At 55.4% G+C, this 27,859-nt stretch overlaps 5 protein-coding genes and 1 long non-coding RNA gene across 11 annotated transcripts; 4 read left to right on the top strand and 2 right to left on the bottom strand.

Moving 5' to 3' along the window:
• Positions 1–609: 609 nt before the first annotated feature.
• TRIM46 (tripartite motif containing 46) lies at positions 610–9,815 on the bottom strand. 5 transcript variants are annotated; one of them, XM_019711895.2, is made up of 10 exons: positions 9,656–9,815; positions 7,995–8,256; positions 7,418–7,761; positions 6,631–6,774; positions 6,430–6,525; positions 5,553–5,806; positions 5,161–5,282; positions 3,859–4,161; positions 2,755–3,052; positions 610–1,779 (listed from the first exon to the last, which is right to left on the bottom strand). In XM_019711895.2, exons 1-10 carry the CDS (start codon positions 9,716–9,718, stop codon positions 1,386–1,388), a joined length of 2,280 nt encoding a protein of 759 aa, XP_019567454.1. In that variant the 5' UTR covers positions 9,719–9,815; the 3' UTR covers positions 610–1,385. The 5 variants fall into 5 exon arrangements, with proteins under 5 accessions (XP_019567454.1, XP_019567456.2, XP_019567455.1 ...); XM_019711897.2 differs by lacking the exon at positions 9,656–9,815 and adding an exon at positions 9,039–9,601; XM_019711896.2 differs by lacking the exon at positions 9,656–9,815 and adding an exon at positions 8,749–8,930.
• A 100-nt stretch (positions 9,816–9,915) lies between these two features.
• Positions 9,916–12,929, top strand: KRTCAP2 (keratinocyte associated protein 2). Its single transcript, XM_019711899.2, has 5 exons — positions 9,916–10,486; positions 10,821–10,975; positions 11,113–11,176; positions 12,503–12,569; positions 12,777–12,929. The coding sequence occupies exons 1-5, from the start codon at positions 10,246–10,248 to the stop codon at positions 12,895–12,897; spliced, it is 648 nt and encodes a 215-aa protein (XP_019567458.2). The 5' UTR covers positions 9,916–10,245; the 3' UTR covers positions 12,898–12,929.
• Positions 12,930–13,829: 900 nt separating this feature from the next.
• Positions 13,830–24,215, top strand: LOC141568481 (uncharacterized). Its single transcript, XR_012491635.1, has 3 exons — positions 13,830–14,033; positions 20,383–20,475; positions 22,992–24,215. It is a non-coding gene; the product is annotated as an uncharacterized LOC141568481 (long non-coding RNA).
• On the top strand, positions 14,932–19,296 carry LOC109434655 (large ribosomal subunit protein eL43). The gene is given in 3 exon segments (XM_074319098.1): positions 14,932–14,964; positions 17,663–17,813; positions 17,816–19,296. Coding segments are annotated over 3 exon segments (339 nt in total). The 3' UTR covers positions 17,971–19,296.
• A 216-nt stretch (positions 24,216–24,431) lies between the features above and the next one.
• DPM3 (dolichyl-phosphate mannosyltransferase subunit 3, regulatory) lies at positions 24,432–25,039 on the top strand. Its single transcript, XM_019711828.2, has 2 exons — positions 24,432–24,590; positions 24,692–25,039. Exon 2 carries the CDS (start codon positions 24,697–24,699, stop codon positions 24,967–24,969), a length of 273 nt encoding a protein of 90 aa, XP_019567387.2. The 5' UTR covers positions 24,432–24,590; positions 24,692–24,696; the 3' UTR covers positions 24,970–25,039.
• Positions 25,040–25,453: 414 nt separating this feature from the next.
• On the bottom strand, positions 25,454–27,771 carry SLC50A1 (solute carrier family 50 member 1). 2 transcript variants are annotated; one of them, XM_019711822.2, is made up of 6 exons: positions 27,612–27,771; positions 27,251–27,328; positions 26,997–27,120; positions 26,291–26,452; positions 25,918–26,037; positions 25,454–25,836 (listed from the first exon to the last, which is right to left on the bottom strand). In XM_019711822.2, the coding sequence occupies exons 1-6, from the start codon at positions 27,689–27,691 to the stop codon at positions 25,735–25,737; spliced, it is 666 nt and encodes a 221-aa protein (XP_019567381.1). In that variant the 5' UTR covers positions 27,692–27,771; the 3' UTR covers positions 25,454–25,734. The 2 variants fall into 2 exon arrangements, with proteins under 2 accessions (XP_019567381.1, XP_019567382.1); XM_019711823.2 differs by having other exon boundaries at positions 27,631–27,762.
• Between the last annotated feature and the right edge of the window lie 88 nt (positions 27,772–27,859).

The raw sequence follows: 27,859 nt of genomic DNA, 5'->3' as shown, positions 1-27,859 counted from the left end.
AAGAGGAAGGAGGAAACGAAACCTAGGTGACCAGGGCTCGCCCCTGATTTCACCCCAGCGAGGGGCTGGCGGCCCACGCCCTCCTTCCCCTTTGGCATGATGCCCTCAGGCAGCTCTATTCTGAGCTGCCTGAGTGTGAAGTAAGTCCTCAGGCAGCGATAATAGCCGCAGAGTCAACAAGGCCAAGATAAGTGTCAGATCCGGGGCTGGCGCCAGGCCTGCCCCATCCACCCGCTGGCTCTGGGGTCTGCTCCCCGCACCCTGGGAATGGGGAAGTGGTTCTGATTCACTGACCCCTTTGGACCTAGGCACGGTGCCCGCCCCCTCCACCACATTCCCTCCGGGCCTAGGAGCCGCCGCCCCGTCGGGGAAGTGGGGGAGGGAGTGGACTGACCGGTGGCCACCAGAGCGATGCGCCCCCTGGAGGCCACGGCCGGCTCAGGCCCGGGAGAGGTACGTGGGAGGAGAAACATAATAGGCGTGGAGCGCCTGGCTTGGGGACCTCCTTCCCTCAGGCGCTATATATCCACCAGGCAGCCCTGCTCTGAGCCGTGGTGGATCCCTCCCGCCTGCCACACAGAAACTAAGGAATGACAGGTCTCAGGGAGATGTGCCTGACATCACAGTTTATTATTTATAAACTATGAAAATAAAATGACAGCTGTTGCTTGGCACAGGCCTAGCAGTGCCTACCGCAGGGGGCAGCAGCGGGCACCACAGGCCTTGCCTAGCCCAACCCAATGGGGACACCCACCCTCCGCTGGGGCCCCAAGGGAGACTTGGCACGTTGGCATAGGTGCGGGACAAGTAAAGCATGCAAGAGGGAAAAGAGAGGTGTAAGAGGCATGCGGCGGAGGAGTATGGGGACCCACATAAATAAAGCAGGACAGGGTCCCCTTCCCCTCACCAGGGAGTGAGTGCCTGGGCAGTGTCCAACCAAAGAGCCTGCCCGTTCCAAGGCTGTAGTTCAGCATCAGTGGGGCAGAGAGCTTGCTTGGCAGGGCAGAGAGCAGAGCTGGGGATCATGCCCAGTGTTCCAGGAGCCTTCCCTCCCAGTCGGGCCCGGGGAGGGGCACAGGGCAGGGACCAGGGATGGGGGTGGCGGGGGTGGGGGGGCTCGCTCCATGACCTCGGTAAGATGCCGAGGTCAGGCCATGGAGCAGAGGCTTGGGATCAGCCTGGATTAACAGGTAATGGAGATAATGGGGGACGTACAGGGAGGTGGGCAGAGGACAGTCCCTTGGTCAAGGGACGGCGCTGGGAAGACAGACACGGGGGAACGGACAGGACCTCATGGTAGGAAGAGTTGGAGGGAGAAGCTGCCGGAGGAATAACTGGGTTCCAGGAGGCTTGGAGGGCCAGGGCCCAGGAGGGGCCAGAGAAGGTCAATCCAGCTTGGCGAAGCCCCCAATGGTGACCTTCCTCTCAGGCTTAGTGCCCACGGGCTCCTGTAGCTGTACAGCGCCACCTCCAATGAAGCAAAAGGCAGGGCACACAGGCCCAGAGCAGTCCAGGGGGCACTCCAGGAGCCCGCGGAAGGACACAGCATCCAGGAAGGAGACCCGGCCCCGCTCGTAGTCCAGGCAGATGCCCAGGCGGGGCGGCAGGGGCACCGTGCAGCCGGCTGCGGGGCCATCCCTCCCCGTCAGCCCTGCACCAGAGCTGGCCCCGGCCCCCAGCAGGATCTTGCCCATACCGATGGTGAGGAAAGCGAAGGGTGGCGACGCCTCCACGGTAGCGTCTTCAGCCCCACTGTCATGTCCGCTGTCCGGGTCGTACCTGCAGGGACGGGTGGTGGACAAGAGGTTGGGGGTAGAGTGGGGGAGGGGGAGCCCAGAGGGCTGAGACGGTGGAAGGATGGAGTGTTGGGGAGCCAGCGGTATCGGGGTATGGAGGAGAACACATGTTGAGGAGACAGGCTAGAGTGCAGGGAGCTTGGTTTGGCAGGAAAAGGGTACGGAAAGGAAATGACAGAGGGTAAGACAGCTCCGGGGCAAAGGAAAGACAAGGCACACTGACGCATGCAGCCTTCGCGAGGTAGGAAGGCGGTGAGAAAAATGGTGCTGCGGACATCATGCCGAGAGAGGGTTCTGAGGGTCCGAGAAGCTGCTGGTCAGTGACTGAGGTGCTGGGGGCACAGGAAGAGCAGAGAGGATGTCGGGAAGGTCAATGGTGGGAGAGCCTGAGGGTGCATCGGTGTCAGAGACCAGGGGCGTCAGGGGATGTGGGTGGGGACGAGCTGGTGTTAGAGAAAAAGCATTTTGAAGAAGCGGGGTATCAGGGCAGAGTGCTGAGAGAGAGGGTCGGAGGGGAAAGAACGTGTGGGAGGGTGTCAGGTAGGCGTTGGGGGTAAGAGGGTTTGGAGGTGGGAAGTTCCAGGGAAGAATTTTAGGGCGTTGAGACAAGATGTGTGGGGAGAAGGTACAGGAGGTGGGGAAAGGATGTTGGAAAGGGGGTATCAGGGAGAAAGCACATGGAGGCTCGGAGAGAGGGTGGGAGGGAGTGGGGACGGCCCCCTCTTCTATCATCTCTTTCCCTGGCCACACACTCCAAAACTCGAGCCTCACAGCCCTTCCACGGGGCCCACGTTTCGCCGGCCACAGGCCCCTGACCTGACTTCCATTATCATACTGCTACCTCCTAATCTCTTCCCAGCTCCACCCCTGCAAGTCTGTGCTCCCCTTGCCACCCTGCACTGTCCCCAGCTCCTCCACCCAGGGCCCCCACACCCCATCCCTTCCCGAGAAACCTGACCTGGGGCTGATCACATCGGGGGCGCCCTGGAAGCTTTCCTGAAGCTTGCTCTCCAGCCCGACGCCCACCTTGACCAAGTAGGAGGCTGGGTCTACGGCGCAGGCCCAGTAGCTGCGGCCCTGGGTCACAGCCACATCACCCAGGACCACATCCACACTCAGGTGGCAGCCAGTCAGCAGCCGCTCCGCAGCCAGCAGCAGGGGCAGCCCCGGAACACTCCGCACCGCTCTCTGGTCCTTGCTGATGGTCAGCCGCTCTCGGCTTGTGCCCCAGCGGCCATCGAGGAAGAAGTGCAGGACTGGAGTGGGGGGCGGGCGTTGAAACAGAAGGAAGGACTTCAGGGACAAACACGGGCACTGGGGACTGTGAGGTGTTAGCACAAGACACTGGGACATTTCAGGACACGGAACAGGTTGCTGAGGTGTGGGCAGGAAGCTCCGGGAAGAGGGCTTGGAGAACTGGAATGGGGGGGCATAAGGGAAAAAAAAGGGGGCATCCCAAACGGGCATGGGACCCCAGGAAGGGTTTTAGTGATGAGTAGTGGACACAGAAACCGGTCTCCCAGACCCAGTTGACTCCATGCTTTCTCTCATCCCTTTCCCATGGCTGGCCCTGTGGACAGTCCCCACTGCTGTTCCATTCCGCCTGGTGACAGCCCCGCCACCATCTGCCTACACCTTCCAGCCCACACCCTGGTGCCCACAGCTGGTCCTTACAGCCAGCCCCTCCCCCTGCTGCCCTCTATGTGGGTGCTGCCGCTCCTGGTATGCCTACATCCCAGGGTCCGCACGCTTCTGGAGAGTCACTTTACTAACATTTACGGAGCCCTGGAGCCGGAAAGACTGCTAAGACTTCACATCTGTGAAGTTACTTGATTCTCACAACAGCCCTCCGAGGTAAGTATTGCTACTATCCCTGCAGAAGAGGAACTTGAGGTCCAGAGACGGTGAATAACGGGCGCCTAGCCACACCGTTGGCCAGAGTCAGAGCTGGGATTTGAAGGAGGCAGCCTCGCCCCAGAGCTAGCGGATGTGGCCCACTGCGTCATACCGTCCCTCCAGTGCCCGGGTCCCAGCATGCCCGGTGCCCTCCCGTGCCACTCACCCGGAGCTGGGGGCGTGTGTAGGTGGACATCTTCACTGTACTCGCCGTAGCCAGCCTTGTTGCAGCCACGGACACGCAGGACGTACACCGAGCCTGTGTCAGGGTTCTCGAGCAAGGCACTGGTGCCCCTCACCTCCTCCCGCCGCTGCCAGCGTGTGGGGCCCGGCTGGGCAGGCACGTCCGTGCGCCGGAACTCAATGGTGTAGTGCCAGGCAGGTGGTGAGTGGGGGGGCAGCCGCCAGCATAGGAAGATCTGGTCGTAGGCAAACGTGCGCTGGGTATCGATGACAGGAGCCTCGGGCACTGTCGGAAGAGACAGTGGGGTCAGTCAGGGCCTGGCCACTGTCCAGGCAGGGAGGGCAGGCAGGAAAAGGGGAAGCAGCGGGAGCCGGGGGGGTGAGTGTGGGTGAGAGGGACCTGGGGAAGAGACCCGTCTGGGACCAGGCAGGGCACCGGTAGGCAGCGCCCAGGGGAGAAGGAGAGAGGCACGCAGGAGGCCTGGGTGCTAGTCCTGCCTGCCACCTTTCACTATGGCTGTAGGTCAGTCACTTCCCCTTTCTGGGCTTCAGTTTCCTCTGTCAAATGAGGGTGTCAGACCAGATGGGGACCCTTCTTTCTATGACCCTTTTTATTCTAGGAATAAAGAGGAGCCCCAGGGAAAGGCCACTGGAACCCAGGCAAGAGGGCACTGAACAGGAAAGAGGGGACAGAATGGGAGGGAGATGGATAACCGGTCAGTAAGATAGAAAATGGGAGTAAGATAGAAAATAACCAGTCAGTCAGATAGACAGAGGGTGAGCAGAAGCTTGATGGCAGGGGACAAAGGTCAAGGAAAAGAGAAGGAAAGTCCAGAGGACGAGTCACAAGGACAAAAGATCAGACAGGCAAGGATTAGGCAAGCACCTAAGGAAGGCGGAAGAGAGACAGGGCACTGGTCCGGGAGGACTGACAGTCTGGTTAAGGCAGGACAGTGAAGGAAGCAAAGAGTGGATGGCCGAGCTGCGTGGGGGCGGCGGGGCGGGGCGGGGGGGCCCGGCGGGGCAGGGTCCCCGGGGCAGGGCCGCTGACTTGCCTGGGGTTCTCCGGAGCAGAGTCCGCGGTGGCCACAGCCTACAAACAAAGAGAGGGAGAAGCAGCGCTGAGCGCGGTAGGATGGTGTGGCCGGTGGGCTAGGTGGGAGGGATGGCTGGCCAGGCCGGCAGGAAGCCGGGAGGTCCCCGGTGGGCACTGCCCCCCGGGCCCGCTGCTCGGGAAGAAGGGAGAAAGGCTCTAACTGGGCATGGGGCCTGGCCATCTCCTTACCTCGCAGGAAGTTAAGCTCGGTCAGCAGCTTCATCTCACGCCCCACGTCCAGCTGGCAATGGCGGAAGGAGGAGCTGGCAGCTGGTCGAAACATCTGGAGGGCCTCTGTAGCTCGGGCAATCCTGGGATGGGGGCAGGCAAGGGTCAGGCACTGCCACCTGGGCAGCCACCCTTCCCCTCGATTCTGTCTGCCCACCCGTAGAGCCCTGGCCTCTGCTTTGATTCTCTTCCTCGTCCCTTCAGACAAGCTGGGTATCACTTTGGCCTGGTGACAATCCCCGGGGCCCAGCTCTCTGTTGGGCGGTACTTGAGACATTGTCTTGGGCAATATCTACACCCATGATGCCCCTGCCCACTGGGAGCCCGTGGCCCTGAGCCGTGGCCGGGAGTACCTGTTGTGTAACTGCTTGGCTGCTTGCACAAAGCAGGGCTGGTCTGTTTCCTTAAGGACCTCCTGGGCATAGCCCACCAGACCTGAGCCATCCAGCAGGCTGCGGTGCTCCTGGAGCTGGGCGCTGAGACGGGCCAGCCGCTCCTGCTGGCACTCCTCTATGGCCTGAAGCAGTGATGCCCGCTTCTCCTCCAGCACAGCCCCCAGCCCCCGCACCAGCTGGGACACCTCCTCCTTGGCCTGCTGACCACTCACCTGCCCAAAGAGCAACACTTACTATCTTCTTGAAGGCAGTGCCTATGCCGGCCTCCTGGGGCCCCACACCATGGCTAGGATCACAAAGGATCCAGGGAAATGCGACCCACCTGCTCCAACAGGGCCAGGCTCATGGCTGCAAAGGCTCCTGTACATGCAGATGGGCTCAGCTCCTAACCATCTGTGCTCACCTGGAGCCCAGACCACGGTCCCCAAGGACTCCCCCACATAAAGGAGACGGTGAGTGCTCTCTCATCCGCTTGGACTGCACTAACACCCGCCAGCATCTGCGCCATCCTAATTGCCCATCCACACGTCAGCGGGTTCAAGCAATCTGGCAGCAGGCAGCTGAGCCCGAAGGCATCAGAGCTACATCCCAGGGGCTTCTCCAGCTTTCCCTGTCCTGGGTGACAGCCACCCTTTCCCCACTGGAACTCCAGGTACAGCCTGTCCTGGGGCACTGATGTTTCTGCCAATCTGCTTTAACCAAAACCCCAACACATCCAGGGACCCCACACGGGCTTCCTGAGCGTGCAACCAGCTGACTGAGCCATGCCATTCACACCTCCTTGCTGCTTCCAGGCCCACGTAGGGCCCAGGGCCACCGCCATGCCCTCCCTCACCTCAGTGTGCCTCACGGTCTCCTCCAGCTCACAGATCTGGGTCTGTACTGTGTCCTGGTTTCCCAGGATGTATGTCAGGCTCTTTGTCAGCTTGTCCTGAGGAGGGAGAAAGAGGTGGGCATCACGGCCGGCTCGGTGGAAGCCAGGAGTTAGGAGGAGGTGTGAGTGGGTTAGCACAGGGGCCCACGGAGGGGTCTTCACCTTGAGGGCCTGGTAGGCGCTGAGCACCGGTGTGATCTTGTGCCCGCTGTGGGTGCGCCTCACTCGGCAGAGTTGGCATACCAGCCGTTGGCATGTTTTGCAGTAGTGAGTCACCTCTTCCTTGTGGTCTGGGCACATCAGACCCTAGGGACAGAAAGCAATGGCATGGTCAGGTAACGGTGTTTAAGAGTGCTCACCTCCACTGGCCAGGTGGGGGTGCAGGGGAGCCCAGCTGGTGGTGCTCCACAGTGCCACCTGGTGGTATACACTGGCATCAAAAAGAGCCTTTCCTGCACCTTCCAGGCACCAGCTTTGCTCCTCCCTTGGTCTACCTTGGGAGACGTGTGTTAATAACAATAATCATCATGGTAATTGATCTTGGCCTTGTGGTTAATCATTAACCTCGTCTATCTTGTTCACACCATATCCCAACGCCTAGAACAGCACTAGGCTCATAGGTGCTTGATAAATATTTGTTTAATGAATAAACGCACACAGACCTTTTTAGTGTACAGATAACTTTCACAAACGTTATGGCACGTGATCCTCAGACCAGCCCTGCAGGTGTGGACATTGCAGAGCAGATACCATCAACCTCATTGAACAGATGAGATGGAGGCTCAAAGACGTGCAAAGATTTGTCCAGTGCCTTTTGTTGTCATCGTCACAGAGAAAGAAACTTGGCAATGGCAAATCCCTGCCCACCTCCTTTTGGGGGCCCACAATGCCAGGCACCCCCACCCATCCAGATGGCATCCCTTCCCAGGCCCTGCAAGAGCTGGCTCACCTTGGGGCGGAAGGAGAGAGTGGGCAGGGTGGGCTCATGCTGGGCCTTCTGGGTGCCCCAGGGGTGGAAAAGCTTGAAGCATTCGTTGCAGAAGGTGGCACGGCACTCGGTGCAGCCCTTCGTGGCCTCTAGTGGTGGGGGCTTGCACAGCTGGCACAGGATGGCGCCACCCACACTCACACTCTGGCGGTAGCGCTCCACCACACGCTCCAGGGTCAGGTTCCGGAACAGCCCCGCCAGGCCCCGTTCCCCCAGCTCCACATCACCCTGGCAGGCTGGGCACGGGAAAACAATCACCTGGGGATGCAGAGCACCTCGCTTGCGCCCGGGATATGTCCCAAAGCCTGTGGATGGGCCGGGAGATAAAAATTACAGCTGGCTGGGGGTGGGGGAAGTCTGTTCAATTTAAAAATTATTTTTTATTATGCCATAGCTCAGCTGAGCTCTTAGAGCCTAAATGAGCAGTATCTCCACCCTGGGAAACACAGACAGATGCCCTGACCAGGGATGGACCCCTTCCAGATTCCTGATGGACAGCCCAGCATCCCCACCCCCACCCCGTCGGTCCCAGTCCCACCTGACTTAAGCAGCCTGTCCAAGCGATCTGGCTTGGGGAGAGTTCTGCGGGAGAGGCGGGGACTGCGGGTGGAAGGGGTGGAGGCAGGAGAGGTGGGCTCGGAGCTGGGGTCCCCACCATGGACTACATAGCCCTGCTGGCCCAGCACCTCGCGGGCACAGGTCTGGCACACATTGTGGGTACAGGGCAGCACCAGTGGCTGCTTGTACATCTCTTGGCACACTGGGCACAGCAGTTCCTTCTCCATGTTCTTCATGCTCGTCTGTGGAGGGACCAGGCAGTTGAGTCAGAGCTTGGACACCTGGCATATCTTGACAGGCCCCTCAGCTGCCCTTAGAGACCAGCCGTTTCAGGAAGGGGCAAGACAAGCTACTTATAGCTTTTCCCCAGCACCAGCCTGGGCTTGGTTCACAGACCTCCCAGCTCTGTCTCTAGTCTGCTTCCCTCCTGCAGAGCTAAAGGCCTACGGAGGAGGAAGGATGGTTGGAGCTCAGGGTTGGATTTCGTGCCTCCCCCCAGCCTCAAGCCCCACCCCCATTACCCCTCTGCTCAGGCGAAACTGCAGCCCCTCTCACCTAGTCATTAGCCCCCTCCCCCATTTCTGCGCCAGCCCCAGGCACCCTCTCAAGGACACCGCCCATTCTGCAGCTCGGTGCGGACCCCCGCCTCCTACTCTGGAACACCAGCCCCCCACCTGCCCCCCCACGTGACTCCTCCCTGTAGATAGACGTCGCTCCCTCTCCATCCTGCTCACCCCCGCGGTCTTCTGGCCGCGGCTTTGGCCTGCGACCGCCCCAACCTCCATCCTCCATTCTTCACTTCCCCAGCCTTCTCCTCCGGTTCCCCGATGCTAACCCATTCTCCTTTGCCCCCCACCATCTCGCCCTCCCGCTCCCATCCCCGGCACAACCTGGCTGGCCGCAAACCCCTCCCCAAGCAGTGGGGAAACAAGCGTCCCGCCTACTCGCCCCCTCCCCACCGGAAGTACCCCTCCTTTTCTTGGTGGCGGGGGTCCTCGAGCTATGCCCCACCCCCTCACCTCACCTTGGTCCCTCTCTTCGCAGCCATCCCGATCAGGGGCGCAGCTGACACAAAGGAGGGAGGGACACGGAGGGAGGGGGGAGGAGGTAGTGGGGGGGAGCAGGGTTGGCACCGCCCCTGGGAGAGCCGGGCACGGGTTGCCATGACAACCGCGGGAGGTTCGAAGGCAGCTGGGAGTGGGGGTACGCTGGGTGGGGTGGGGTCGTGGAGCTGTCCAAATTGGGAACTACACCCTGGGGCGGCTCCTTCATCGCTCCCCAGCAGTCCTCAGTTTTCTTGGAAATTGTCCAAGCTCACACACGCCACCTCCTCACAGTAAAGCCTCCTTGCCCCGCAGCCCCAGCCCTGGTGCCCTACTGGCCGCTACCCTAGCCCACCCTCTGCGTCCGAGCAGCTCCTTGGTCCTCACATCCCAGCTGATGGACGCCTTCACGGCACCTACCGCCCGGCTGCCCCAGGGATTACCCTCTCACACCTGCATCCCGACCCTCTCAGTACTTTCTGCCATCACCAGCCCCCTGTCTTCATCCCAGCATCTCGCTGGATCCCACCTGGTCACGGTCCCGGTCTGCCCCGGACCCCTATACCGCCCCCCTTCCCTCGACCCCACCTTAACTCACACTGATGCGGACCAGTGCATCCATGATGGAAGTGAAGGTCTGCATATCGTCACCCTCAGCCATGGCCCTACCATGCCCGCCCGCCCCCGGGTGCCCGATCCCGGCTGCGGCTGCGAACCCCGGGCTTAATGCAGGAGCCCGGTGGGGGTGTGGGGAGGGGTGGGGTGAAATATCACTGCGCATGCTCCAGGGACAAGCCTCGAACAGCGCCTGTCGGGGTAGGAGGTGGGAAATAGTTTTCCCCACGTGGTTCTCAGAAGGCGGTCAGGGGGTTGGGTAACATGGAATGGTATTTGAGGGGAGGGCCATTTCTTAATGTTCGCGTTCTTCATCGGCTCCTAATCTTACTCATATATAAAGCGGGAGGCTGGTTTTAAAGATGGGCTCCACGATGGCAGGACTAGATTTTGGTTTGGCCAAGAGTCTACGGGAGACGTTGAGGCAATGATCGTGGGGGAGGGAGGTTTGAGGAACAGGCACTAGAGATGACATATTCGTAAACGGCAAAGAAGACAGAGGTGGGCTAGAGGTTATGGGCCATGGTCCCAGCGACTTGAAGAGTTAAGTGCAGTTGCCATGAGAGGCAGCAGATGCTCCGGGTGCGGGTACGGGCGGGGGACTGGGGCGGTGGCCAAGGATGCTTTCGGACGCAATATTTCCTCCACGCCGGAAGAGGGCGCGACGGGCAGGCGCCGAGACGGAGAAAGGAAGACGTAGGGGAAGCAAGTTCGCGTTGGGTGCTGACGCGTGCGCACAGGCAACAGCGCCCGGTTCGGCTCCCGTCTTTCTTGGCTGGAGGCGCAGATTGGACCCACGGGCGGGACGTGATGGGTAACGGGGCCAGCGGGGTTCCCCGCACTGACTAGTGGGGGTCGGAGTTGGCACGGACCAGCCTTCCTGGTCCTCTCCCCGCAGAGCTGACGTGTCCTGGGGCCCAGGGGGCGGGCATCTGCACGGGACGGGAGGGTGCCGGGCGTCCCGGGCTGAGAAATTCCTGGGGGTCGCCGTGGGGAGTTGGGGAGCGTGGAGCTGGGGAGTGTGGCTGCAGACCTGGGATTGCTTGGAAGTGGTCGGGCCCTTGAGCCCCGAGAGTTGCCGAATCTGCCTGCGGCTCCTGGAGGGAGAACCGGGCCCGATTCTCCGTCTCTTCTCTCATCCCCTCCAGTGGTGGGTACGGGCACCTCGCTGGCGCTGTCGTCTCTCTTGTCCCTGCTGCTCTTCGCTGGGATGCAGATGTACAGCCGCCAGCTGGCCTCCACCGAGTGGCTCACCATCCAGGGGGGCCTGCTTGGCTCCGGCCTTTTCGTCTTCTCCCTCACTGTATCCTCCCGGCGGTGGTGGGGGGCGAGGGGTTTGAGGGTCGGAAGGGGGGAGGGCCACGCAGACTTGTACCCCTCCCATTACCCACGCAGCTCTGTCCCCACTGCACGCCCTACTCCTTAATTCCCTCAACCCAGGCCTTCAATAATCTGGAGAATCTTGTCTTTGGCAAAGGATTCCAAGCAAAGATCTTCCCTGAGAGTAAGTGACAATTGGGGGTTGAGTATTTGAACCCTCTCCTCTAACCTCCCCCAACACAGTACTGAATTTTCAGGTGCTTAGAAGGTAAAGCAGACGGAAATATGTTAATAAGACTGTCTGGAGACAGATGACGCCTTTGGATCCAGCACTTTTTCCAGCTCCTGGAATGGGAGCCGGAAAAGAAGACCTCTGAAAGCCAGAAACTCAGTTGCCTTCTGGCCAGTTCCCAGGGAAGGTTTGAGGGGAACAGGCAAGTTTGGACCTGTTTAGCAGCCATCTGTGGGGAGGTGTTCTTTGTTCCCAGCAGCAGAAGCAGGAAGAACTGAGTTCCTTGAGGGAGTTCTGATGTGAAATTGACCTGATATTAGTGAATTCTATTTGAGATGAGTTTGAAGAGCGCTATGTCAGCAGAAATCTTGGCCAAATTGGAATAACTGTTAGATTGTTTTGTGTTTGAAATGATCCTTGTTACTGCTCCTCTAATTGAGAATTGATGATGTGGTTATTTATGGAGAATTAAGTTCATAAAGCAAATTAGGCGTCAAAGCCAGATCACCTAAGGAATGCCACATGCTCGGAAATTGGCAGATGCCATCTGGTGTGAAGCGTGAAGCCCTCATCCAGTAGCACAGATCTGTCATCCTTGCCCTCCTGTAGGTCTTGCTCTCTCCACCTTGCCCTCTTGTGGGCTTCCAGAGCTCCTTACATCCTGCAGCCCCAGGACTTCTCTCCCTCTGAGACTTTGTTTCCATGTAAATTGATTGTCTTCATTTGCTTCTGAAAGAAACCTTTGTTGTGGGGCTGGGTTCTTGGCTCTCTGCCCTGCCCTGCCCTGCCCTGCTCTCCCCACCTGGCTGGTGGGGTTTGCCCTTGCTTCCTGCCTTCCCCCTGTTTCTCCATTCTTACTCTAGATAACCTGAGACCCTTTCCTGCCCCATGGGCCTGTGTATCCAGGCATTCTGCCCTCCAACCTGTGTCTAGGGAGTGAGGCTCTCATCTTCCGCCCCTGGCCAGCCAGTTTAATGAATTGATCCCCCTTGGCTGGTGTCTGTTGGAAACGCCTTGATCCTTACGAGCAAGCCTTGCCCTTCAGACTGCTATCACCTTTCTTTTTCCTTTCCACTGGAGGAAAGCCAGGACAGGGTAGAGCTGGTTTCCTGGGCATCATTAAGGCCTTCTGAGGTCCTCCTGCTGTTGTCGTGCGATATCCCTCCAAGCAGGTTCCCCAGGATTCAGAAGGCCCCAGATTGCTCCTGTTCTTCTCATAGGAACGCCTGCTGTGTCCATTCTGACCACCACCCTCCGTGTCCCCTCTTTCCTCCCCAGTTCTCCTCTGCCTCCTGTTGGCTCTTTTTGCGTCTGGACTCATCCATCGAGTCTGTGTCACCACTTGGTAAGTGCCTGATAGCTGGCTGGGTGAGGGGTACTGCATCCTGTTCTTTGGCCCTGGATCCCCCTGTGGTGGTTCCAGCCTCCCCCATCCCTCCCTCCCCTTCTGTTCGCCTGTCTTCCCCATGCTTCCCTGTGCTGGTGTCTGCCCTAGATGGCAGGCTGGCCGCGTGCCCACGGATGCCGAGACCTTTCTGTCTTCACCCCGTAGCTTCATCTTCTCCATGGTCGGTCTGTACTACATCAACAAGATCTCCTCCACTCTGTACCAGGCAGCAGCTCCAGTCCTCACGCCAGCCAAGGTCACGGGCAAGGGCAAGAAGAGAAACTGACTCTGAATGTCCAATAAAGTTGGTTCTTTGTAGCTCTGTGAACTGTGATACGCTGTGGACCTCTTCTGCCAGTGCCTGCATGGGTGGGCAGAATGTTAGGGCAGGTGGCCCCCGGCTGTTTTCAGACAGTGGGGGGGGGGCTTTCCTTCCTCCAGGGTTCATTTTTTTTTTTTTTACCAAATATGTATGGAGGATCGTCAGTGGCAGGTACTTTCACAGGCATTGGAGTGTATGTGCTGTGTCTCATGGAAGGAAAGTGTATCTGTGATCTGCAGCCTTGACCTTTGAGAAAAGGGGTAAAGGCTGCAGTGCTGGAAGGCCTGCCCATCGGAATTGGAATAGGTCTTGGGACAGGAGGGTCAGGGGAGGAAAAGCTCACCCCACACCCCCCCACGGGGTTCTGGTTACACCTGTGGGGGCTCTTATGAGCCCCGCCCCTCTGCCCCAAGTCTGTCCGTGGAACTCCCTGCTTATGTCACCCTCCTAGACCCATCTCTCCTACCCCAACGCATGCCAGTGTTTAGAAAGACTCCCAAGATTGGTCACCCCCATCCCCTTTGTTTTGGTGCCATCGTTTTCCTCCAATGTCTAGTAGCCAAGAGACTAGGAACTTCCTAAGTTTTAGCCACGTTTGTAGAACGACAGGGACGAGGCCATCCACCTCAGCCCCAGCCCTGAGGGGAATGAGGGCTATGGCTTCTCAGGTCCTACCCTGTCCCCGCTCTGCTAAGAGGAGCACCCCTGTCCAGAGGGTAAGCACCGTGCCTGATGACGGGCAGTAGATGGCCCTTCTAGAACAGAAAATCCTGTACGTAGAATGTGACTGAGTTAGGGAAGAAGACAGTGAAGATGAAGTGAATCAAAAGAGCTGTCACGGATTAGAGGCCCCCACCCACCCCCAATCCTGTACCTAGGGGCTCCCCCAACCCACCTATTCCCATAGGTGGTGGGTCCCCCAGATCCTTTCTCTAAGGCTGAGGGAGTGCGATGCAGTTTACCCAGGATGCCTATAGAGGGCGCCATGAGCCCACATCTCCAGGAGACCCGCAACCTTGTCCTTTACAAGCCCATCCTGAGTGAGGCCTGGGGAGGGTTGTTGCTGGAGGTCCAGTGGAACCGGACCTTGGACCCAAAAGGTAAGCTCACTTGGGAGGACGAGACTGAGTTAAGTCTCCTTCCTTCCCTAGGCTGGCAGCAGAGGCAGAGAATTCAATGGAGACCAGAGCTCGCCTGAGGGAGCGCTCTAGGCTCCAACTTACCTAGTGATTGGGAGGGGTTGCAGTACGTGGGACCCTCTCGGGAAGGAGGAGAAGTTGTCCAAAACGGACCCGGGATCTGCGGGGAGTTGGTTCTGGGTCTCTATCAAACCTTGCCTTTGTCCTCACCTGGGGTGGGAGTGGTGGGCCGAGGGCCAGGTCCCAGGCCTGGTGAGCACAAGACACAGCTGCGGGGCCTGGCCACCTGGGGGCACCTTGCCTTTCAAGATGAGCGCTTGGGTGGGGCCAGGCTAGGGAGGAGCTGGAGATCAGGTGTCCGGGCAATGCCAAGGGATCTGGGCACCTGCTGCCACCCACTGCGTAGGAATCAATTGCAGTATGTGGCCCACGATTAATGACCCCTTCCTCAGGGAATGGGTGCATTTACAAGGCAGCTTGGCGCCAACCTTGGCTCTCCACCCAGCCTATCTTGGGTGCCTAGTTGCAGGCTGCCTACACCTGACCTACCAATTAACCCTGGCAGGGGTATCCCAGCCACCTGGTCACCATCATTAAGTATGGGGGTGGGAGGCCATCATGGCTTCTGGAGACCTGGAGGTGACAAGGGCAAAGGTGCTAACCTCTTGGCCCCTGCACTCCTGAGGCTTTGCTCCACCAAGGGAGGCTGGAGGCCTGGGGGAGAGAGGGGCGGTCCCACCCATGAAGGACAGAGGGAAGCCAGATGTTTCCTCCTGCTCCCTCACACGTGGCCCCTACACCCTGCGACACCCGCCTGCCTGCTCCGGAAACAAGAGTAAATAACGCAGTGGGGGAGGGGATGCGAGTGGGGAGGCTGGCTGGCCGGCGGGAGGTGAGGCCACAGATGAGAAGGCAGTGGAAGGTGAGACAGGTTAAGAGGGCTCCCTGTCCCGGCAGAGGCTGGACTCGCCTGAGACTGGCACTGGCATGAGGGGGACGGCTGGCACATAGGGCACGCCAGAAGGTCAGGGCGGGGTGGGGGCGCCCAGGGCGGGCAGGGAGGGGGAGCCCACGCCAGGCCTTGGCTCCAGCCCTTTCCGGCCCTTATTGTCCTTGGTGAGAACAGGACGCTGTCCCGTTCCCACTGCCCGGCCCCCCCAGCTCTGCTCCCCTGGGGGCTCGGAAAGGATGTTGGGAAACAAGAGCGAACCAGAGACTCGTAGAGACAGAGATGCTGAGAGACACAGAGACAGATACAAAGGGGAAAGGTTCAGTCAAAAGCGAGCACTGAAGCTCTTTGTGAACCCAGCGGGCCCTTGGCCTGTGGGAACCACGAAAGAATGGGAAGCTGGAGGCCCTGCCCTCGGGGACCTCCGGGCCAGCGGGCCCTGTGCACACTCCCGCTTGACTTCAGGTCACCCACAGAGCCGCCTCCTGAGCAAACAATGGCTGAATCCTTGTGCAGGCACAGTTGGTGGCACTTAATCGCTCGCTTCAGATACAGTGATTTGCCTCTCTCCCTGCAGACTGGAAGTTCCTCTGGGGGCAGGGGCAAGACCTGGTTTCCAAGTCCCACCCCCCCAGAGCAAGCTGGCCGCACAGAGGCTGCACTGTCAGTGCTGTTTGGTTGAGTTCCTGTAGAGGCACAGAGAGACCCCACCACCACCACCCCCACCGTTGGCCCTGGAGTCAGGAACCTGTACCCCCTGGGGGGAAGGGCAAAGCAATGTGCCATAGGCTTGCACTCTGCAGGACTCCCACCTGAGATTCCGCAGCCCGGGACCTGGAGGGGGCATGTCTTTCCCATCTCTTCTACCTGGGCCCACACTTCTCAGCAACTGTTCCCTGGAAACAGGTCCTCCAAAGCCTGGGGAGCAGCCAAGGTCCCTTCAACTACTGAGGCTTTAAAATGAAGAAAAACTGAGACACGTTTGAAGTTCTTACATTTAACAAATTAACAGTTTTTAACACAATCAGAACTTGTACTTGTGCCAGTCACAAGATCGTTACAGGATTTTTAGAACCTTTTCTCTATAGAAACTATAGGCCCCTGTTTTATCATATAAAGTCCTGTGATGATGGGCATATCAGATTCATTGTATGATTCATTCTACTTTTGTATATATTTAAAAATTCCGTAGTAAAAGTTAAACCACTTTGTGGTAAGTCCCTCCTTTTTGTTCAATCAGAGAGTAACCTGTGACCGTCTGTAGACACACTTGGAGATAATATCCAAAGTCTACATTTGAGGCCCATGTGACAATAAGGTCTGAGCCAAATGGCCCTCAAGCCCTGTGAGGAGCCCTTCTCTGAGAACTCCCCTCGCCCCAAATAAGCTGGCAGAGCAGGAAAGTTTCCTTTACCCATTTCAGGCTGAGGGCTGAACTGTCAGGAATTAGTAATGATCCCATCAGCACAGGATTCTACAGAAAAAAGCCTTCCACAGACACCCTTTCTGGGCCAAGAGTTGCCACAAGGGCTGACCTCAGGCTGCTTCAAGGGACTTTCTGGGACCGAGGTGTGTGTACACCTGTGTGTGAGGTGCTGAGAGTAACAGCAGGGAGACGCCTCTCCTTGCTGCTCTCAGCCTCCGGCCTCGATGGCCAGAGGCTTCTCCTGACTCAGCTAAGCTGTTTCAGGTACTAGTCAGGATGTGGGACAGTGGGAAAAACCCAGGTCTTGGAATCAGACAGACCTGAGTTCTAGTTCGAGCTCTAGAACTAGACAGTTAGTTACCTCAAGCGAGTCGAGTGACCTCTCTGCCTCTTATATTCCTCAACTGTAGAGCGGGGATAATAATTCCTCTGTCAGACTGTGGTGAGGAAGATTGGAATTAAATAACAACACGGAAGAGCCTATCCAGCCAGTGCTCGACCCACTAGGCATCTGACAAATGTTATTTTTCCCTGTGATGATGATAACACCTTGGGTTGAGTACTTACCACTTGCCAGTCGATGTGTAATACCTAGTGCTTTACAGATATTCTCAATGTCAGCTGTCATGTCAACCTTACGAGACTAATATTCTTATTATGTATGATGCTTAACTTTATGTGTCAACTTGGCTGGCCGTGCTGCCCAGATACGTGGTCAAACAGTATTCTGGATGTTTCTGTGAGGGTATTTTTGAGTGAGATTTACAGTTAAAATCGGAGTAAAGCAAGCTGCCCTCCCCAGTGTGGCTTGATCTCATCCTATCCACTGAAGGACTGTCCTGGACAAAAGGTGCCTCCCCAGAGCCAGAGGGAACCCCGCAGCTGGAGGCCTTCGAACTTAACCTGTAACATGGGCTCTTTTCTGGGTCTGCAGTGGCTGGACTCCCGACTGGGTCTGTGCTCCCCGGGGCTGGGAGCTGGCCCTCTACCCATGGCCCCCACCTCAGGCCACGAGGAAGTCAAGTTTTCACAGAGAGAAACCCTGCAGACTTGGGACGTGCCAGTCTCTCTACTCATGTGAGCCATTTCCTTAAAACAAACAAACAAACAAATCTCTGTGTTTCTCTGGAAAACTCTGACTAATACACCCCGTCTTCGTGAAAGAAAATGAAGCAAAATGAAAAAGAGGTTACAATAACCTGTTCAAGATGATAGGTGACCTTTCTGGGTTCCGGCCTGGTGTGCGGGGATGTGGCTAAACGCACGAAGACGGTCGGCATTGGTAAGTATGGGACCCGTTATGGCGCCTCCCTCAGGAAAATGGTGAAGAAAATTGAAATCAGCCAGCACGCCAAGTACACCTGCTCCTTTGTGGCAAAACCAAGATGAAGAGACGAGCTGTGGGGAACTGGCCTTGTGGTTCCTGCGTGAAAACAGTAGCTGGTGGTGCCTGGAGCACCAACACCACTTCTGTCACAGTCAAGTCCGCCATCAGACGACTGAAGGAATTGAAAGACCAGTAGAAGCTCCACAATGGAAATATTGCTAGCCTAGAATAAATGGATTCATTTTTGTAACAAAATTTTAAAACAAAAAAAAAATAAGTGAAGGCAGGGCTGGAGTTGAAAGTCAGGTCCATCAGTGTCTGTCATGCCGCTTAAAAAATGTGGCCACAACGTGCCACCTGGCCCCCACCCCCTCTCTGACCTCATTCCTTGCACTCATCCCCACGCTCACTCCATCCTACCCCCGGCCTCCACGTGCCTCCTGTGCCAGGTATGCTTCCATCTCAGGGCCTCCGCACTTCCTGTTCCCACTGCCTGGAACACTAGTTCAGTGGATATGTATACTTCTCCCTCCTTCATCTCATTCAGGTTTTCTTGCAATGTTCTCCTTCTTAGAGAGGCCGTTCTGACTGCTCTGTAACAGTACAGTCTGCCCCCCTTTAGCCACTTACCTGCCTATGTTTTTCTTCACAGCACTTCTCACTACTTTATATATTAAATATTTGCTTGATTGGTTCTTGTCTGTCTCCCAGCACTTCATAGAATCTGTCTGTTTTGTTCATAGAACACTGCTTGATGTCTGGTAGGTTCTCAATACATATCTGTTAGAAGAAGAACCAGGAACCCCTTCAACACACCACTGCCACAGCTCTTAGTTAAAACTAAGCTCCCTATTACTGAATCCTCAGAATCAGCTGCCAGGCCTGTTCCTGGTCCTTCCTCCCTCAGGCTGTCTTCTTGTCCCATCTTGGTCTCCTCTGCCTTACCTTCACCCAGCCCTTTCTCCAATCAGCCGCAGGATCTCAGATCTACCATTTCCTCCTAAAGCCTGGCTGTAATTTTGTGAGTGTGTGTTTTGTTGATTACAGGTGTGTCTGTCCTGTGGCCCCAGTGGAACAGTGGGTGCCCTGAGGACAGGGATGAAGTCAATACAACCTGACCACCTGGAACCTTTCCAAGGACCAGTAATAACCTTGGCACCTGTGGGCACACAGAAAGCTCTACTGTCTGACATGATACACACAAGCACACATGGGGGTCACCTACTCCTCTAAGGGGTGAAGCTGCTGACTTGAGGGACCAACCCCCATGCCCCACCCCCGACACACACACAAATACTTTGAAGGGGTCTTTAATAGCCTGGCCTGCTTTTCCAGCTTCATCTCCTGCCGCTCCCCAGGAAGCCGTCTTTGTCCCAGGGACAGCCATAGAGGATTACTCACCAGGACTCAGCCTGTGTGCCTTTGTTCAAGCTTTCCCTTGGCCTCGCATGCCCCACCCCCTCACCTGAACAGCTCTTAGTCATCTTTCCAGTATCAACTCAGACGTCAAGGCCTCTCTGAAGTCTTCACACACACACACCAGCCCCGTCAATTCCCTCCTCTGTGCTGTAGTGTATGTAATTTTGCGACTTCCCCCATCTTCTGTGCACTTTAGAATAAAAGCTACCAAATTTGGAATTTGTCTCCCTCGGAAATCAAAGCTTGCAAAAACAGAAAACCCCCACAACACATGAGTGTCGCCATCTTCAGAAGCAATACCTCAGAAAATGGTTTGAGAGTGATGGGAAGGAGGCTGGGGAAATACTGCAGGAGCAAAGGGGCATCCTCAGCCCTGAGCTGGAACTCTTGACAGTGATTCATAACAAGAACAAGAGTAACTAACACTTACTGGGTGCCCCCCAAATGCCGCACATTGTTTTAAGTACCCAACCTACCTTATTTCCTTTCATCTTGAGAGCAACCCTACGAGGGAGGATTAGTTATTGATTCCATTGTGCAGCTGAGAAAACTGAGGCTCAGACAGGTTAAGTTACTTGCCCAAGGTCACATAGCTAAGTAAAGGACCCAATGTCTGGACAACTGGGCCTTAACAGCCCACATTTAAAATCCCCAAGCTGTGCTGCCCTTCATCCCCTGCTCTAACCATGTGTACTGTATCCTCTTGTAACAGCAGAAGGGTGACTGATGGTCTGCAAAAGATTGGCAAGCAAGGAGTTGGACCATCAGAAACTGCTGGCTTTTTAAAAAAAATTTATTGGGGAATGTTGGGGAACAGTGCGTTTCTCCAGGGCCCATCAGCTCCAAGTCAAGTTGTTGTCCTTCAATCTAGTTGTGGAGGTTGCAGCTCAGCTCCAAGTCCAGTCGCTGTTTTCAATCTTAGTTGCAGGGGGCGCAGCCCACCGTCCCATGCGGGAATTGAACCTTGTTGTTGAGAGCTAGCGCTCTAACCAACTGAGCCACCGGCCGCCCCCAGAAATTGCTGGCTTTCGTCCAGGGCTAGCCAAGGCCAAAGACCCCATCCATGTTTGGCAGATGACAGTGTCTGGAGTAGTCATATTTCCTGGGACCAGGAAAGCTGGGTCAGTTTCCCTGGAGACCATCAGATGCTAATCTGTCCTTCCCTCTGCCCCTCATCTTACATTTACAGGCCTGCTGGGTTTCCCACACTGTGCTTGGTCCTGGAGATACAGTGGTCCTGGGCAGACCAAGCAGGGAAACAACAAACCTCCAGCTGGATATGGTAAGTGCCATCTAGAAAAGAGGCCGTGGGAGCTCAGAGAAGGAAGGTGGTGAAGAATGCTGCAAGACAAGGTCAAGTGCCAGGAAGTCTGGTTGGAGGACATGAGGCTGAGGCTCAACATTAGAGAAATATGTGCCCACATTTTTCTGGTGGCATTATTAGGGTTTCACTTTTCACATTCAATTTTTATTTTTTATTTTTATTTTTTATTTTTTTTATTTTTTTTTTAAATTAAATTTATTGGGGTGACAATTGTTAGTAAAATTACATAGATTTCAGGTGTACAATTCTGTATTACATCATCTATAAATCCCATTGTGTGTTCACCACCCAGAGTCAGTTCTCCTTCCATCACCATATATTCGATCCCCCTTACCCTCATCTCCCACCCCCCACCCCCCTATTTTTATTTTTTGAAAGAGGGCACAGCTCACAGTGACCCATGCAGGGATTGAACCGGCAACTTTGGTATTACTAGCACCACTCTCTAACCAACCAAGCTAACCAGCCACCCCCACATTCAATATTTTTTAATGCACTAGGAATTAATTTTGATATAAGATGTGAGGTTGAAATCTAACTGAATTTACTTTTTCGAATGGTAACCTGGTTGCAAATGGTTTTCAAGCAACTCATCTTTCCTTACTCTCTTGAGTTGCCATCGCTATCATGTGCTAAACAGATATGTTTGATCTGTTTCTTCACTCTTTATTCTGTTCCATTGACCTCAGGAGGGAGGTGGTGCTGTACTGTCGTGGCAGAGCTTGCAGCTCTAAAGTCAGATTAGCTGGGGTGTGCCTCAGTTTCCTCATTTGTGAAATGGAGATAATAATAGTTCCTATTTCATATGATGGCTGTGATGACAGAAGGAGATAATGCACAGAAAGTACTCATTACAGTGGTTGGCAGAGTAATCCATCAATGAATGTCATCTGCCATGATGGTTCCTATTTGCCCATCCCTGGGCCAGGAACTCAGGGGGGTGAAATTACTAAGCACATACCTTTGAGCTGATGGGACAGCTCTGCTTCTGCTACTTACTATCTGCATGACCTCAGGCAAGGTACTCACCTTTTACTATCTCTCTCTGTTCTGGTTTCCTCACTCGTACGTGGAGATATAAAAGTACCTACGGCAGCGTGTATATTAAACATGAGTGTTGGACAGGGCATGACACATAATGGCCCCTCAATGAATGTTTACTCTTCTTCCACAGATTATTATTACAACGTTATAATTTATCATGTGTCTTTATGTGTTGTAGTCCCTTCTCATTATCTTCTCCCCAAAAATGTTCTGGGGAGTGGCAGTCGTTCAGAGCCAGGTCTACTGTGGGTGAATAAAACAGAATTTCTGGATCTGCCAAGCTGTTGCCTAGCTCCTGGCCTGTGCTGAAAGTAGCTGAGACCAGTGAGGTCTTGAGTGAACAACCAATAGGATTTTGGGGGGAATGGGGAAGGGGGGCTTTGAAATTCCTATAGCATGTTTTCTTTTTTTTTTTTTTTCTTTTTTAAAGATTTTTTTTATTGGGGAAGGGGAACAGGACTTTATTGGGGAACAGTGTGTATTTTTTCCAGGATTTTTTCCAAGTTGTTGTCCTTTCAATCTTAGTTGTGGAGGGTGCAGTTCAGCTTCAAGTTGTCGTCCTTTCAGTCTTAGTTGTGGAGGGCGCAGCTCAGCTCCAGGTCCAGTTGCCATTACTAGTTGTAGGGGGCGCAGCCCACCATCCTTTGTGGGAGTCGAACCAGCAATCTTGTGGTTGATAGGACACGCTCCAACCAACTGAGCCATCCAGGAGCTCAGTGGCAGCTCAGCTCTAGGTGCTGTGTTCAATCATTAGTTGCAGGGGGCGCTGCCCACCATCCCTTGCGGGAAATCGAACTGGCAACCTTGTGGTTGAGAGCCCACGCTCCAACCAACTGAGCCATCCAGGAGCTCAGTGGCAGCTCAGCTCAAGGTGCCGTGTTCAATCATTAGTTGCAGGGGGCGCTGCCCACCATCCCTTGCGGGAAATCGAACTGGCAACTTTGTGGTTGAGAGCCCACGCTCCAACCAACTGAGCCATCCGGGAGCTCAGTGGCAGCTCAGCTCAAGGTGCCGTGTTCAATTATTAGTTGCCCGGGGCGCTGCCCACCATCCCTTGCGGGACTCGAGGAATTGAACCGGCAACCTTGTGGTTGAGAGCCCACTGGCCCATGTGGGAATCGAACCAGCAGCCTTCGGAGTTAGGAGCATGGAGCTCCAACCGCCTGAGCCACCGGGCCGGCCCAGCATGTTTTCAAAAATGTTTTTATTTTGTCTTAATTCTTACTTTAACAAAGGAATTTGCATAGTTTAAAAAGCCAACAGTTCTGCAAGGCATTTAATGAAAAATCAGTTTCCTGCTCCACTCTCCCACCCCTACACACATGCTCTTCCATAAACCATTCTCAAGTTTCTTGGCTGCTTCTTTTGGTATGTCCCTCTACATTTCTAAATAATATGCTTATATTATTATCTCTTTTTCTCTATTTTAGATATACTCAGCTGACTGCCTGCCATGGACGATGAGGATATAGTTCTCTCCCCACCTCCACCCTCTCACTTCAAATGTATTGCAATTTTTAGTTAACTCAGTCTCTCAGTGCTCACATTATTATGGCTGTGAAAATATTCTTCACAGCTGAGTTATGTAGTGTTTGTACGAAGACTCTGTAAGTCTGTAAAAACTGCTTTTGTTAATCAACATGAATGACATGGGGCTGAGAAACTTCATTCTCTAAAATCATGGTCATAAACTTCGCTGTTTAAAATCAGTGAGAATGGAACATCCCGCTGTTGCCTGGAGGTCAAAGCCAGGTGGATTACTTTGGCACAAAGAAGCAGCGATTTCCAACCTGGGTGCCAAGCTCCAGATAATGGGGTTTTGGACACAACAGTCTAGATTCGTCTTAATTGTGTTATCTATTACATAATTATCTACAATTAATTATCTTAATTTTGTTTGCCAGGTGGACCCTCAGTCCACTTCTCAGCCGAGGCTTGCTGTTGATTCCCTCACTTACGTCCATGCTTACCTTGAACCTATCAAAACACTGCTTCATTTCAGTATTACCTAAACTCCACCTTTCCCACATCCTGTAAGGACCCTGTTTTTTCCTTTGACGAGCCACTCCTCAGCTCTGCTGGTGTGTGGGCTCTCTCTTGCAGCAGCAAGTTAATAGACCTAACTCTGTCCAACATGCAGTATGTTCCTACTGGTCTTTATCAGGCAGGATTTTATCAATTCTTTCTTTCCGTTCTTTTATAGCTGTTTACCTGAAGTTGATAATTGCCTGACCTTTGCTTTTATTTGGTTTTCGATATACCTATCAGAAATTCATCCACCAAGCTCTTTGAAAGATGTGTAGACCTTCCCTCAATACCTCAAGCGCGTCAGGTACTTCCTCTGTCCCCAGACTTTTTTCTCTAAAGACACCCTCCCGGAGCCCTTCTTCCCCTGGCTCCAAGCTGTACTGGTTGCTCCCCTGCGTTCCTTTTTAAAAATATGACAACCTTTGTCCTAACACCTATCTCAAGTAGTGGTCAATGCATCCGTCTACCCGACTCCTCTTTCCCCCTCCGCCCCAGGAGGGGACCAGTATCTTGATATCTCTATTTCTCCAAAACCTATCATGGAGCTCAAGAAACGTTCGAATGCATGAATAAAAGAATAGATAAATGAATGAACCAATGGGATTTCTCTGTAGGAGAAGTGAAGTTTAAGGGAAACCACGTTACATTCCCATTTTGTTGCAAGGTTTATCGGTGGCCTCAGGCTTTCTGCAAGCCCCACGCCAGCTTGGAGCGGGGTCCTGAGGGAGAGAAGCAGCACCGACAGCCCTCAGGACCCAAGGCGCAGTTTGCAGAGCTGAGCCAGCTGAACTCCGCTCAGCGAAACCGCGCGAGCCAAGAGCCCTCCGAGCGCCACCACGAGGACTACAACTCCCAGAAGGCCGCGCGGAGGTGGAGCGCGAGCCGCGGAGGACTCCTGGGCGTGACGTCAGACCTACGCGGAAGGGGAAGCGCGCGGCCGAGTACGTGCAGCTTGAACGCTGAATGAGGTGGGCGAGAGAGATGGCGGAGCGGTGCTGAGGGTAGGTGAAGCGGAGCGGGGTAGTCACGGGTGGAGTGGGTCTCGGATGAAGTGAGGGTCGCGAGGCGGAAGGACCTCGAACTCTGCTTTCTCTTCCCGCAGCGACCATGACGAAATTAGCGCAGTGGCTCTGGGCACTGGCGCTCCTGGGCTCCGCCTGGGCGGCCCTGACCATGGGAGCCCTGGAGCTGCCCTTGTCATGTCGGGAGGTGCTGTGGCCACTGCCCGCCTACTTGCTGGTGTCCGCCGGCTGCTATGCGCTGGGCACTGTGGGCTATCGCGTGGCCACTTTTCATGACTGCGAGGACGCCGCCCGCGAGTTGCAGAGCCAGATACAGGAGGCCCGCGCCGACTTAGCCCGCAGGGGGATGCGCTTCTGACCCGCTAGCCCACTGGCTCCGGGACAGCCCTCCCCTCCGTCCCCCATTAAAGAGCGAGCTGACGTCCTAACTTGGTTTTCAGTCTGAATGTGGAGAATGGGAATTGGGGCTTCTGTGGGGAAGTGAGAGGCGGGCGAGCCGCCTTCCTGAGGCCGTGTGAGCCTTCATGTTTGCAGCCTGCTGGTGTTTGCTTTTTGCTCCAAAGGAGACAAAGCCCCCCTTCTCTTCTCAGGATGGAGATGTTTTTCACATTTCTGGTCCTTTTGACCCTGTCAGGAAATACTTGAAGCTTAACCCAGCTTTTTCACAATATCCAACCTCTGTTCTTTTTAAGGCCTTCCTAGGTCACCCCTAGGTTGCTCCTGGTTCTTTCTCCTCCTTTTCTGAGCCAACTTAATCAGCCCAAGAATAACTGTGGATCTGGTAGTGCACCTCTACCCTTCACCAAACCAGGCAGGTTGAGAATCACTGAAGAGCCATGATGGGCAGGAAGAGGGAACAGTTTATTTTAAGGCACATTCTAAAGATTTCACCCCAACCCCAAAATTAAAAAATATAATCTCTGAAAAATAAGTGTTTCATCTCCCAGGTCCCGCGCAATCTTCTAAGTAAAGCTCTTTCTTTGGTCTCTCAATTCAAAGTTGTCTCTTTTTCTTGCCCATAACCCATGGCACCTGTGAAACTGGTCAGCAGAAACAGCTGAAAGAAGGCGGTCTCTTTGGTAACAGAGGGGCATTAAGGTGCCCCGTGGTCAGGTGAACTGCCTCAGGTTTGCAGGAGCTGATAATTCCTGTCTTGTGCCTGGGGGTACTTCCAGAAAAGCCAGAGGCGAATGAAGCTGGTTAGGATTCCTGGAAGGTTGGGTACCTGAAACCACAAGGGCTGCTATGAGGCGCGGAGCTGATTTTCCACCTTACACCCTTGTCACCCCATCCTCATGCTGCTTACCATGATGTAGGGATCTCTGAGTCGAAACCCGTAGAGGGTCCAGGAGGCAGAGGCGAGGAGGGTAGCAATGGTGAGTGAGAAGGAGAGACGCTGGGTCGATTTAGTCTGAATAACTTTGGCCTGTGGGAAAGGATGAGAGACACTCCTAGCCTAGACGCAGTAACGCTCCCACGTTGCCTAAGAATTTCCTCGGAAAAAAGGTCAAACATGCTCCCTGATCTTGTTACCCAACCTTTCCCCGCTGCCTCCCACTCACCCGTCTCCTTCTAGGATTTGTATCTTCCCTTCTTTGGGGGCGTGTAAGCTACAGTCTCTAGCTATGGGAGCCTGACCCTTCTTAACCTCCCCCACCTCCCTGGACATCCCCACTCACCAAGTCAGCCAATGGTGAGAGGTACATACTGATGGTGAAGACACTGCAGAAGAGGCCCAGCTGCTGAAGCCTGGCCTCAGTGTTGGGTACCAGGAGCCAAAAGTAGCCAAAGCCCAGGAGCAGGACCCCCAGCAGGGCTGCAGTCTGGAGGAGCACAGCTTGCTGCAGGGGAGGAAAGAGCCTTCCTTCTAGATGTGCCAGAAGCCCTGACTCCCTGCTGGAATTAATTCAGCCTGCCCTCTCCAGTGGGGGAGCCAGCCTTTGCCTAAGCTCCAGAATTGTGCTCCTCACGGCCGTTTTCCCACCAGTGACTTCCTCCACCCACAACTTTGGAGGTTACGAGGGGAGGGAAAGATCTTTTTCTTTGTGAGCTTGGTACACACAGTAGGAGCTTAATAAACGCCTTTATGATTGAACACGGAAGCAGAGCTAATCATCTCATTCTCAGCCACTGGCCCTGGCTCTGAAGGAACTATGGAGACAAAAGCCCTTTGCCCTTAGGCTTGTTGGGAACCAAGAGGCGAGGTAGACCTCCAGCCTTGCCAGACTAGGGGGTGCCCTGGGAGTCTCAGAAGGCTGGCTTGATGGAGGAAGGACTGCAGGGCTGGAGGGCCCTTCCAGGAAAAGGTGGCAGTGCCAGCCTGTTAGTCTTCTAGGAACAGTGTTTGCCCTGCAGCAGAGACGTGGGGCCAGGGAAGGCCTCTACCTTTCGAGGGCAGTAGTGCAGATACACCAGAATGTACAGGCTCTGAAGCAGGGCTCCCACCGCGTTGACGACGATTAGGGTCCAGTCTCCCTTCAAGGTCCCATAACTCAACCAGCTCAGGTTGCTGCAGGGTGGAGGGGAGGCACATTCGCCCACGGGGTTGTGGGAGGGAGACCCGAGGGGTCTCTTCCCCGGTTCTCCCCCCCACCCTCACCTCCCTCAGTCTTTCCCGCCGCAGTGGTCGCTCCTCTCACTTGACATCCGTGGTGAGAAAGGGCAGAAACTGGACATTGTCCACTCTCCGGGTCATCCGCATGTGCCTTAGGTCCGAGCTGTAACGGGGCCCCAAAGGCAGGGGTGAGAGGAGAGAACAAGGTGTTGGGGAGTCGAGATCCCCAGTGCCTGTCACCCTCCCCAGGCAACTGCAGATCCCCGACCCCACCCTCAGCTCCCTTGCTTCAGGTTAAATGACCAGCCTCTCCCAGGCCCCCTGACCCGATTCCCATTGACCCCAGGTTCCGGCCGCAGCGTGGGGCTGCGGCCACGTCTCCGTCCCCTCGCGTCCCTGTCCTGACTTCCTGGTCCTGCTCTAATCCGGCCCCGCCGCGCTCTCACAGGCCAGTGGAGAACATGCCGAGGGTGAAGAGCACGCAAGCTCCGGAAAGGAGCGAATCGGCCACGCCGCCCGCCTCCATCCCCCCGAGGTCGGCTCCCGCGCTGGGCGCCGCGGGCAGGCGAGCTGGGTGCCTAGCCCGCTCGTCGGAGCCCCGCCCCTTCGCACCCCGGCTCCGCCCCCTCGCTGGGCCGTCCCCCCGGAAACTGAACCGGAACTCGGCCTGAGACGTCAAGCCGGAACTCGGGCC

Source organism: Rhinolophus sinicus, linkage group LG14 (genome assembly GCF_036562045.2).
Source record: "Rhinolophus sinicus isolate RSC01 linkage group LG14, ASM3656204v1, whole genome shotgun sequence".
Lineage (NCBI taxonomy): Eukaryota > Metazoa > Chordata > Mammalia > Chiroptera > Rhinolophidae > Rhinolophus > Rhinolophus sinicus.
The sequence above is the reverse complement of the archived record's forward strand: the minus strand, read 5'-3'. Positions and strand labels throughout refer to the sequence as shown.